Below are 12,558 nucleotides of genomic sequence, written 5' to 3'. Positions count from 1 at the left end.
CTGGCATGCCCTCCTGCACACTCCTTTGAACCAGGGTTGATCCCTTAGTTTGATGGTAATGATTCAGTGGGGGATATGCTGAGCCATGAGGTTGCAGGTTGTGCTGGAGTACAATTCCGTTGCTGTTGATGGCCCACAGCACCTCATGGATGCCCAGTTTATGTGATGAATCCAATTCAGTCAGTGGAAACTTCCAAGACACTGATAGTTGACATTTAACTTCATTCTTGAATTGTGTGGCTATGATTGCTACATATTGAATAGACGTGAACATCCCATCATATAGAGGCAAAGAAAATACTGTTGTAATAAACATCGAGCGATGAACTTGATTGATATTGGGGCTTTCAGTAGACTCAACTTCTGGCATGTCCAGTCAATTATGTTGCTAAATTTTTCAGTCAGAGCTATGCGGCACAACACACAGGATATCTTGCTGAAGCTGTACAGTGCTCTGGCCAGACTGCCGAGAGGCAGTGCAGAGCATCAGTAATGATTTTATGACTGTACTAATTTCAAACAGTCAACCTTGAAAGGAGACTGAGCGAACACCTCATTGAGTTTAAGATTAAAAATCATATGGAAAAAGTCAATCCCAGACATTCAAATACATCTTGGCAATAGGATTAGGGAACGCAAAAGGAAAATTTAGAAATGTATTCAACTACAATCGTTGCTCGCATTTATGCTGTTTAAGGGATAAAACATCCCCTATGGGACTGCAAAAAAAATGGGCACCAAGCTAAAGAAGGCAAGATTTAAGAGGGGCAACTAATTGATCACAGAGGAGGATTTTGATGAAAGAAAAAGAGGGGGTGGGATTTGGAAAGGAATGGCGGGGGCCAGAGGCTGGCATCTGGGCACTTGAAGCCATTGCCTTCATTGGCTGGGTGAAAAAAGGATGTGGCAGTGTTGGAAAGGATGAGTTGGAACAGTGGAGAGTTTTGGGCTGAGGCATGTACAATGGTTTCAGGTTTAGAAAGACCTAGCTATCGGAATGGACCGGCAAGGAGAAGAATTTTTATTTCCATTCTTGGGGAACCAGCATGCCATGTTGGTTAGCAACATCATGAACAAAAGGGAGGAAATTGTTACTTGGTATGGGATGAGTGGCAGAGTTTTAGCTGAGCAAATGTTCCAAGGTTGAAGGGTGGGAGGCTGACCAAGGAAGAGCAGCTTGTGTTTGGACGCAGAGGTGATGACGTTAACAATTGTGGAAGTGGATGTTTTATTTTCTCTCTAATTGAGCAAACATGGGGTTAAACCTTTAAATGGGGTTCTGCCCATTGTTTTGACTGCAAATAGTCTGTTTCAGGCTAAACCAGCAACCATAGAAGGGGTGGAATCCATTGCAGAAATGTGTTGACTATTACCTTCAATCCTCTTTCTGATTAGGAATAGACATCCAGACAGAGTAGGTGCTACAACTTCATTCTTGATGAATACACTTAGATGGGTTGAATGGTCCTTGTTCGTATCTATTCTTTGAAACTAAATTTAAATAGAAGATTATTATGGTCCAACAGTTAAAGCAAAAATAATGTAATCAATGTAAATGTCTAAAAGTTGTATCAACAAAGTTGAAGGAATTGTTAGAGTAATAATATGAAAAGTAGCGTGGAGGGGTTATAAAGCTGGACTTTTGACAAGAGGCACTTTTTGGGTCAAATGCTATAGACTTTACAGCAAGAAAAGTCTTGGGCACATTTGAGTTTTGAAGGATTGGTGCAATGGGAAACAATTAATCCAGGGGAATTATCGACTCTAGGACATAATCAAGAATATAATTGTCTTTGTAGTGTAACCTGTGCCCACTTGGATAGGACATTCCAGCTAAGAAAATTCCTTGTGGCTTGAAAAGTTGTTTATCTGATATCAAGTCATGAATGAGCTAAACCTTTTCTGAATTTAACATTCAAAACTCTTCCTGCATTTCCAAATTCCATCGTTCCTGGGATGGAGGCAGGATGAGATTCCCAGTATACATTGAGGTTCTGTGTACAGATGTTTAGTTTGGATGTGGATTTTTTTACAGTTGCAAGTTGCATTTGCTGAATGCGCACTGGATATAAAGGCTGCTTATAAACAGGAGCAATTCCGTAACATACAATGGACAGCTACCTCGTTGGGAAGTGTGACTCTCCTGTTCTTGAGAGGAGGTCGAACTCGAGATGCTTGGTGAGTATTCTGGAGAATAATTTATGGCTGACAAAAGCCTGCTTTAAAAAACTCTGTTAATACAGAATAGACTTTAGAATTGAAACCCGATTGGCTATTAAAATGCTAAAAAGCAATAACTGAAGGTCAAATGTCAATAATATAAAGAAGAAGAAGACTAGGTTAATGAATCTTTGGCTGGTGGGTTAACACTGTTCCTTCACTCCTGTCAGGTGTATAAGTTCAGCTGCAGCTAATGAAACACAAGTCACCTCTCTGTGAGCTGTATGGATTCTCTCACAAGTTTGGAAACTTGACACAAAAATCTTAAGTGTATTATCCTGTGACACCAAACTTGCCCTAGAGACGGGTGGCTCAATAGCACAGTGATTAACACTGCTCCCTCACAGCACCAGGGACCTGGGTTCGATTCCAGCCTTGAGTGACTGTCTGCCTGTGCAGAGTTTGCACGTTCTCCCCATGTCTGCGTGGGTTTCCTCTGGGTGCTCCAGTTTCCTTCCACAGTCCAAAGATGTTTAATTGGATTGGCCATTTTAAATTGATTCTTAGTGCCCCAAGATGTGTAGGTTAGTGGGATAGATGTGTGAGGTTACGGGTATAGGGTGAGTGGGAGGGTGGACTTGGTTAAGATGCTCCATAGAGAGTAGGTGGAAGCTTGATGGGTCAAATGACCACTTTCTGCACTGTAGGATTCTATAATAACCAATTGGTGGCCATGCTTAGGGCATAGATGTAACAGCAGATGCTCTTCTGAAGTTTGGAATTGAGTTTCACTTGAAGAAACATGGAGGGAGCTCAATTCAGTTGTTACTAGTTGACCTGAAGTGCTTAATAGTGAAGTGTTTTCTCATGCAAGCCAATCTCCTGACAATAGGTGTCTGAAACAGGAAAATGTCCCATTCCCTAACCCGTCCATCATTCTTGCTCGATGAGCACAGAATTTCAGCAAAGAGTGAAACTATTTGATTGCTTTTGGAGATGTGGATGATAAATGTAGAATTTAATAGAATCTACAGCGCAACTGGTCACTTGGTCCAATTGATCAATATTCTTTCTTCCTGCTCCCATGTCCTTCTAATTCCTTCTCTCTCTTCAATCAACATCCACTTCAATCCATCCTCAGCTATCCTCAGTCAATCCATTTGGCAACAAGCTTCATTTTCTCATCACTTGTGTAAAGACTTTGGTCCTCAATTAGTTATTTGATCTGTTAGTGTCTGTCTTTTAATCAGACCTCCCTCGCTCTGGACTCACCCCAAGTGCACTGGGTGGCATGGTGGCACAATGGTTAGCACCACTGCCTGACAGTGCTTGGGACCCAGGTTCAATTCTAGCTTTGGGTGATTGTCTGTGTGAACAGTCTGCACGTTCTCCCCAGGTTTCCTCCCAGAGTCCAATGATGTGCTGGTTAGGTGGATTGGCAAGGGTAAATTGACCCTCAGTGTCAGGGGACTGTCAGAGTAAATACGTGGGGTTATGAGGATAAGACCTAGCTGGGATTGTGGTCAGTGCAAACTTGAGCTGAATGGCCTCCTTCTGTACTCTAGGGATTCTATGATTCAGACTGTTTCTCCACATCAATTTACTTAAAGCTGTTCACAATTTTCTCTCTCTCTCTATTTGGCCCAGGATCACAGATCGTTGATTTTTTTTAAGCTGCTGTGAGCACTTATTGATCTCCTGGTGGGACCCCAAAATTAACATTATTCCTGAAGGATTTTGAAAGGATAGATAAGGAAAAACTGTGTTCAGTGGCAGAAGGGTTGGTAAGCAAAAGACATATATTTAACGGAATTGGCAGAAAAATCGGAGGATTTTTTTTAAAAAAACCCAGTGAGTTATTGTGACCTTGAATGCACTGTCCTTGAGGGTGTTGGGGACAGATTAAATAGTTGCTTTCAAAAGGGAGTTGGATAGATATTTGAAACAAAAACAATTATAGGGGCAAAAGAGTTAATTGGATAGATCTACCAAAGAGCTGGCACAGGCAGAAGGGGCCAAAAGGGAGGCAGTGGCGTAGTGGTATTGTCACTGGACAAGTAATCCAGGGTAATGTTCTGGGGACCAGGGTTCAAATCCCATTATGGCAGATGATAAAATTTGAATTAAATTAAAAGCTGGAATTACACGTCAAATGATGACCATGAAACCATTGTCAATTGTTGGAAAATCCCACCTGGTTCACCAATATCCTTTATGGAAGGAAACTGCTGTCTTTTCTTGGTCTGACCTACATGTGACTCCAGATCCCAGCAATGTGATCTGGAGTCACATGTAGGTCAGAACCCTAAGGCCAGAGTTAGTGCTGGCCCATCCAACAATGGACATGGGCAATGAATAAATGAAAAAAACTTACTTTCTTCTATGCTGTAAATTTAGTGTGAGTGCACAGTGTACAAAAGATCCTGCTCTTTAACTCCAAGATTTCCCAAAACCCTTGATACTTGTGAATCATTTACATTCTCGTGTAGTGACAACTTAAACCCAACAAAAGACTGTTTTTTGACTTTAAATAGCTGATAATGTGTATGCAATAACTTGTCATCTTTATTGCCAGGGCGATGCTGCAACTTTTTAAAACTAACAACAGAGTTCCTAGGTAAGTTGTTTCTTATTAATGTTCAACAATTGAAATTAATGCCATTGGATTTGTAAATGTTTAAGGTGAAGGGAGGAAACCCCCTTTAGAGATTGTTCGGTGTTCCTTTGAACTTGAACAGGGGCACTTTTCTGAAGTATCTCGATTTCTGTATTCTTTTTATTCAGCAAAGAGCTATTGGATGAGTTTTTGGACCATGCTAAAGAAATCTGTAACAAGGCCCTAGCTCTTGATCTGGTGAAGCTGGCCAGTTCATTCAGTTTACCTGCAACGTCAGAGTTGTTTGACTGGGTGATGAAGGAATTTGAGCTGACAGATGAAGAGAAGTAAGTCTGCCTGCTTGGCATATGTCATATTTGTAACCAGTGTTTTTCTACAGTGGAGCAGAGAAAATTGCAGGACTGTCATATGGGCCTCACCTGGAGTTTAGAAGAATGAGAGGGATCTTATTGAAATGTATTAAATTCTGACAGGGCTGGACAGACTGGCCTCTTTTAAGGGGTGCGGGAACATTACTTCCTCTGGTTTGGGGGATGGGTAGACTCCAGCAGTGTTAAGGGGTATAGGGAGAGTGGGGGAGTATGGCATTGAGAGAGAGGATCAACCACGATCATGTTGAATTGTAGAGCAGACTCAAAGGACGCATGGCTGCCCCTGCTCCAATGTTTCTGTGGAACAGTGTATGTTCTACCTGAGGTGTGCCAATCCACACAGTCTACCTATTCTGTATTGGGTGTGTATAGTGTAAAAAAAAGACAAAGGATTGATATTTGTTGCAAAGCAAGATTGTGGGTTTTGTAACACCTTAATGCTTGTTCTTTTTTCACAAATAAACAGAAGATCGCTGGAAGAACTGGATGCCAGCAGCAGCGACAGCAGTGATAGTGACCGAGAATAACATTTTGATCATCCTGAATTTATCGAATGTTGTTCTATTAAAATGCAGAGCTGATTGACCTTGTTCACAGCACATGAACTCTGCACTGGACTGAGTATAGCACAGATATTGGTGCATGGAAACAATCTTTCATCTTTTACAGTTTTATCTGGTGCATTATTAATGTCATACTACACAATGATGGAATCTTTAAATATATGGAATATTAAAAAAAATCATGAAATTTCCCCTTAGTTGCTGCTGTAATTTATGAAAACATTTTTTTACTTAATCTGTTAATGATATGTTGAAAGTCAAGGATGTTTGGCCATCTGTTTTTCACCTTGGTGGAGGGATCAATGACCAGGGGGCATAGATTTAAGGTAAGGGGCAGGAGGTTTAGAGGGGAGGTGAGGAAAAACTAATTCACCCAGAGTCTGGAACTCACTGCTTGAATGGGTGGTGGAGGCAGAGACCCTCATAACATTTCAGAAGTATTTAGATGTGCACTTGTGATGTCAAGGTCACAGACCAAGTGCTGGAAAATGGGATTTGAATAGTTGGGTGGTTTGTCTTTGACCACACAGATGTCTTTTTCACTACTGTAGAACTTCTATGTAATTCCTGACGTTTTTTCTTTGCAGACACGTCAAATGACTAGTGTCATTTTAACTTGGTTGTTACAGATTCACTTCTGTGCTGTCCTTGATCCTATTTAGCTTTTTTTTTTATTCATGGGACCAAAGATATGCAGGTTTGGTAGATTGCCATGCTAAATTCCCCCTCAGTGTACCCAAACAGGCGCCAGAGTGTGGCAACTGGGGGATTTTCACAGCAATGTTAGCCTACTTGTGATGAATAAATAAATAAACTGTAATAACATGGATATCACTGGCTGGCCAGCTTTTGTTGCCGATCTCTAATTACCCTTGAACTGAGAGGCTTGCTCAGCCATTTCAGAGGGCAGTTGAGAGTCAACCACATTGCTGTGGCTTTGGAGTCACATGTAGACCAGACCAGAGTAAGGACAACAGATTTCCTTCTCTAAAGGGCATTAGTGAACCAAATGGGTTTTTCCAACAGTCAACAATGGTTTCTTGGTCATCAGTAGGTTCTTAATTCCAGATCATGTTCAGTGAATTCAGATTCCACCATCTGCCATGATGGGATTTGAACCCGGCTCCCCAGAATATGAGCTGAGCTTCTGGATTGTCTAGTGATGATACCGCTAGGCCATTGCCTCCTCTAAGGAGTTAACTTGTTCACTCTTTAGTAATCCGAATGTGCCCTCCGTGCAGAACAATGTCCTGAAATTCATCTTCCCAATGTCATTAGCATCATTGTGATCTAAAGGGAATATTTGCTCACTGAAGCTAAACCAGTTGTCCATATTTTGTTACATCTGGTTCACCTGGCGAGGTTCCCACATTGTTAGTTTGGCACAAGTCCCAATTTGTGAAATTCAAGATGGGATAGCCCCAAATTATGATATACTAAAGTGAACTGGGATAAACTGCCTCCCTTAATAATGTCATTTAATGCGGAAGACCCTCAGAACGGTAATGCAAGTCTGCACCAGACCTGCCAAGGCAGTGGAAGCACATTTTAAGAAGCCCGATGCACTGCTCAATCACAAACTGGTTGGCACCATGACTTTATTGTAACGAGCATCTGCTTTGGTCGCAGACCACTGCACTGGCATCATCAGCCAAGATATCATCAGCCAAGGTATCCATTGACCCGAACAAGCCATTCACTGCAGCTTGGAGTGGCCCTCGAATGTTCCAGGGATTTGTGATTGACCAAGGATGTAGCTGTTATACAGGCCCCCAGGAAAATGTGAACTCCTTCAGATGGTCACACACCACCTAGACACAGAGTGGAACCCTTTCCTATTGATGAATGGGAGTCCCTGATACCAAGTTGTGCATAGAGCAACGTGAGTGCAGTCGATCACCCCCTATCATAATGGCTAGTCTGCCACGGGTACAAATCCTACAGCTCTCTGATCCTGCTGGTCCTGGCTGCGTTGAATGAGAGTCCGGTGCCCTCGCATAGCGTGTGTCTGACCTCATGGATGTGTTTATGGGCAGATGACTGAGAAATGCTGCACGTCCTCCACAGAGACTGGAATGGAACCTTAGAATAAACTGTGTGTGAAGAAGTTGAGAGCTGCCATAATCTTCATGGCCACTGGGTGGGGGTACACTCCACATGGTGTCAGGTTAGACATTAGGTGGCACAGGTGCCATACTATCTCCCTGGTGAGGCAGTCTCCTGAGGCTAATGCCCAACAGCTCCATGAAGGACACCCTGGCCCTGAAAACCTTCAGTTTCCTTCACACCCTTGAGGTTACTGTTTGGCTGGTGCTGCATGCGGCTCTTGAACTTGCCCTGCGACCCCCTGAATTCCTGGTGCTGATTGTTCTCAGGGTACCACTGCTTATTGCAGTTGGAGTCTGTGTTCCTCTGGGGCTATAATTAGCAGAATTGCTCCACTGACTCCATCAGCAAGCTGCGAGGAATGAAAGAGAGAGACTGACTCACAGTCAAGTTGGTGTCTCGCCCATCTGACAATCGCACCTCCCCTCACCCATTATCCTCCCGGTCTGGAGGCAGCCAGTCCAAGACAATTTATCTGGCAGTTGTGGCTCACTCATAACTCAGCTGCCATTCCATCTTCATTGCTTGACTGACCTTGGTCAAAGCCCTCACCCAGAGCTGCCTCTGACTTCCTGTCTGGTTTTCCCTCCCTTTAATCCCTACATTATTGGGTGTTCTGACAGGTTTCATTGATTGCCCATCTGTCATGGGCAGCGTCTACTGGACGGTTCTGTCCACCTTGAGGGTTAGTGGATCCCCAATAACAGGTGCTGGGATTCAAAATTTGTGCAGACACAATCCCTCTCATTCCCATGTACCCAAGCATTCTTGAACCACGAGTTATCATCCCTCTCCTTGACTTTGAGAGTGTGGGCATGTTTCATTGTTAAGAGTTAAGTCCTGATGGCCAGTCAGTTTGACAAGCATTAGTCTCGGGAATGTTAGGGAGCACAATTGCTTACTGCATCAGGGAGAGGCAAGATTAGTAGGTACTGTTCTTACTCAGGCTGTGGCCAATAATGTCCCTCAGGGATCGGTCCTGGGTCCACAGTTACTTGTCACTTATATTAATAATTTGGATTGAGAATTTAGGAGGCAAGGTTAGTAATTTTGCAGATGACACCAAGGTTGGTGGCATAGTGGATAGTGAAGAGTGTTATCTAGGATTCCAATGGGATCTTGATCAATTGGACCAGTGGGCTGATTAATGGCAGATGGAGTTTAATTTTGACAAATAGCAGGGTGATGCATTTTGGTCGATCGAACAAGGGCAGAACTTACTCAGTTAATAGGGTGTTTGAAAGAGTTATAGAACAAAAAGATCTAGGAATACAGGTTCATAGCTCCTTGAAAGTGGAGTCAGAGGTGACAGGGTGATGAGCAAGGCATTCAGCATGCTTGGTTTCATTGGTCAGAACGTTGAATACAGGAGTTGGGACATCTTGTTGAAGTTGTATAAGATATTGGTAAGGCCACATTTGGAATACTTTGTACAGTTCTGATCACCCTATTATAGAAAGGATATTATTAAACTAGAAAGAGTGCAGAAAAGATTTTTCGGATGCTACTGGCACTTGATGGTTTGAGTTAGAAGGAGAGGCTGGATAGACTGGGACTAGAAGGGTTATGATCGCTAAGGAGGAAGTGTTGAATAGACTATTGATACTGAAAGTTGAAATGGCACCAGGTCTGAATGAGATACACCCAAGGATATTGAAGGAAATGAGAATGGAAATTGCAGAAGTGCCAGCCATAATCTTCCAGTCTTCCCTGCATTCCAGGGAGGTGCCGGGGGACTGGAAAATTGCAAATGTTACACCCTTGTTCAAAATAGTTTGTAAAGATAACCCCAGCAATTATAGACCAGTCAATTTAACATCAGTGGTGGGCAAGCTTCTGGAAACAATTATTTGGGTTAGAATTAGTCACATGGAAAGATGTGGGTGAACCAACATGGATTTTTAAAGGGGACCATCGTGTTTAACTGACTTGTTGGAACTATTTTGAGGAGATAATAAAAGGTCAATGAGGATAATGCTGTTGATGTGGTGTACATGGACTTTCAGAAGGCATTAGATACAGCGCCACACAACAGACTTGTGAGGAAAGTTATAGCTCATGGGAACAGCAGCATATGGATACAAAATTGAAGAATAAGAAGCAGAGAGTAATGGTCAATGCATGTTTTTTGGGCTAGAGTAGTTCATGGTGATGTTCCCCACAGGTTAGTATTGGGACCCTTGCTTTTCCTGATATACATTAATAATAGAGATCTTGGTGTAAAGGCAACAGTTTCAAAGTTTGTGGATGACACAAAACTTAGAAGTATGGTAAACTCTGAAGAGGACAGTGCAGAACATCAAAAGGGCATAGAATGGAGTGGCAGATGGAGTTCAATGCAGAGTAGGGTGAGGTGATGCATTTTGGTAGAAAAAATATGGAGAGACAACATAAAATGAGGGCAAAAGTCTAAAAGGAATATGGGAGCAGAGGACTTGGGTGTATATTTGCATAGCTCATTGAAGGTGGCAGGGCAGATGGAGTTAATAGTTTATTAAGCTTTAGTATTTTGAACATCATTAATAGAATCAAAGTACAAGAGCAAGGAGGACACTAGTTAGACTGCAGCTAGAATACAATAAACAGTTCTGGACACCACACTTTAGAAAGGATGTGGAGAGAGTGCAGAAAAGATTTATAAAATGTTTCCAGGAATAGGAAACTTTCAGTTGCGAAGACGGATTCAAGAACCTGGGACTGTTCTCCTTGGAGAATAGAAGGCTGAGAGGAAATTTTATAGAGATGTTCAATATCATGAGGGGGCTGGACAGAGTAGACAGTGAGAAACTGCTCCTGCTCATAAAAGGATCAAGAGTGAGAGGGCCCAGATTTAAGGTGATTTGCAAAAGAAGCAAATGTGATGTGAGAAAAACCTTTTCATACAATGATTGACTCGAGTCTGGAATATGCTGTCTGAAGATATGGTGGAGGCAGGTTCAACTGAGGCTTTCAAGAGGGCATTAGATGTTTCTATTCAAGTAATCGATGTGCAGGGGTACGGGGGAAAAGCAGGAGAATGGCACTAAGATGTAATGCTAATTTGAAGAGCTAGTGCAGACATGATGGGCCAAATAGCCTCCTTCTGCGTCATAACAATTCTGATTAGCTCCTCCTTTGTTTTAAGGAAAGCAACCCTAACCTATCCAATCTCTGCTCTTAACTGCAATTTTCAAGCCCTGGCAACATTCTTGTAAATCTCCTTTGCACTGTCTCCAGAGCAATTATGTCAGACTTCAACCTAACCAAGGTGGCTTTGCACCCCATTTTGTCAAATGCTCCCAGAAGGTTAAGGGCAGTCAATCTCACTTCATCTCTAAAATTCAATTCTTTTGCCCATGCTTGGACCAAGATCAATGGTTATTATTAAGTAGAGTCATTGTTGCTGTGTGAGTAGATACAACGGGCAATTTACAAACAAGTAGATCCCACAACCAGCAATTAGATGACCAATTAACATTTTAGTAATTTAGTTTAATTTCGAGATTAAGGTTGAAGAGGAGGCCTTTGGTTCTTTAAATAATGCAATAGGATTCTGCCTGAGGAGACAGACAGGTTTCATATTTCACCTGAAAGTCTGCTCCTCTAAAGGTGCATTAGTCTCAGCAATGGATTGAAATATCAGCCAATTACTTTTTTGTGCTCAAGTGCTGGAGTAGGCCTTTAACCCTGCAATCTCTTGACTTCTAGCTCACTGTACGACCAATAAATCAAGCCAAGATTTTTTAAAAGGCCATATATTAAATTGCATGCACCACTCAAATCTAGCCAGTGTCTTCTCCAAGGTATACCTGTTGTCATTTCAAGTGGATTTTTGAAACATCACTGTTGCAGACATTTTGTGCATAGTTTGTGGAGCAGAAATTACTGCATTTATGAGGTCGACCCAGAAGTGGAAAATGTGACGTTAGTGTATTTTTAAGAAGTGTTTTTTTTATATCATGTTCTCTGCAGTTAAACGGGTCTGGGTTTTTTTCTTTGTTGTTGGGCTGACTAGTTAGGAATCCTTTTGTTGCTGCTTAAATGGGGTTTTGCTTATTTTTACTTGGATCTCAGGTACTTTCTGGGATCTTTTATGACTCTGCATTGTTAGGGGGATGCTTGGTTGACAAATCAAAGTTAGCTGGTTCCTTCCCAGAAGAATCCATGGACTCTTTCAGTTTTAATTTTAGCATCAGAAGCTGGTTGTCAAGTGGCAGGCAGGTTTTCTCTCTCTCCCTGGTATTATAGATTCTGCTGGCCAGCTGGAAGCAGGTCTTCTGGTCTTCATGGAGTGAGAAGTCTGCCGTTGGCAGTTTGCTAGCTAGTAACTAGAGTCTCTCTCTCTCTCCCTGGTGTTTTAGGAAGCTGTTCTGAATTCAAATTTGTCTTTGTGTGCAACAAGAGAGCTGTTGGAGGTTACAAGGTCGAGAAGTCAGAGTTCCACTTCTCTAACCAAGGGACTAAGTTCTAGCATCATATAAGCATTTGTATTTTCTGTGTTAAAACTGTGGGAAGGGTTTTGTGTAGAGGAGCTTGCTTGATTGGAACATTTCATATATTTATTAAGGGTTATACAATACAGTTGTTTTAAAAAAAATGCTATATTGTAAACTTTATTCTTAAATATACTTTGTCTGAGGAAAGCTCCCTAGTGGGTCAGTTGAATCATACCTGAAGTGAAACACTTCATGCTCACCCTAGTCAAATACAAATTGCAAAACCTATGATCCTGGCAGATTTCATCAAACACTTTGGAGTTTCT

At 42.0% G+C, this 12,558-nt stretch overlaps 1 protein-coding gene across 2 annotated transcripts in view; it reads left to right on the top strand.

Annotated features, from left to right (window-relative positions):
- ptcd3 (pentatricopeptide repeat domain 3) overlaps positions 1 to 5,901 on the top strand; it is a 46,257-nt gene extending 40,356 nt beyond the window's left edge. For both annotated transcript variants that reach the window (XM_080198740.1, XM_080198643.1), the window contains exons 21-24: positions 2,036 to 2,178; positions 4,736 to 4,777; positions 4,945 to 5,103; positions 5,615 to 5,901. In XM_080198740.1, coding sequence (XP_080054866.1) covers positions 2,036 to 2,178; positions 4,736 to 4,777; positions 4,945 to 5,103; positions 5,615 to 5,675 — 405 coding nt within the window. In that variant the 3' untranslated portion in view covers positions 5,676 to 5,901. The remainder of the gene's footprint in view (positions 1 to 2,035; positions 2,179 to 4,735; positions 4,778 to 4,944; positions 5,104 to 5,614) is intronic.
- Positions 5,902 to 12,558: the final 6,657 nt, after the last annotated feature.

The sequence above is a fragment of the Carcharhinus amblyrhynchos genome, chromosome 1 (genome assembly GCF_965287045.1).
Source record: "Carcharhinus amblyrhynchos chromosome 1, sCarAmb.v2.hapA, whole genome shotgun sequence".
Taxonomy (NCBI): Eukaryota; Metazoa; Chordata; class Chondrichthyes; order Carcharhiniformes; family Carcharhinidae; genus Carcharhinus; species Carcharhinus amblyrhynchos.
This window is presented reverse-complemented; position numbering and strand designations above follow the sequence as displayed.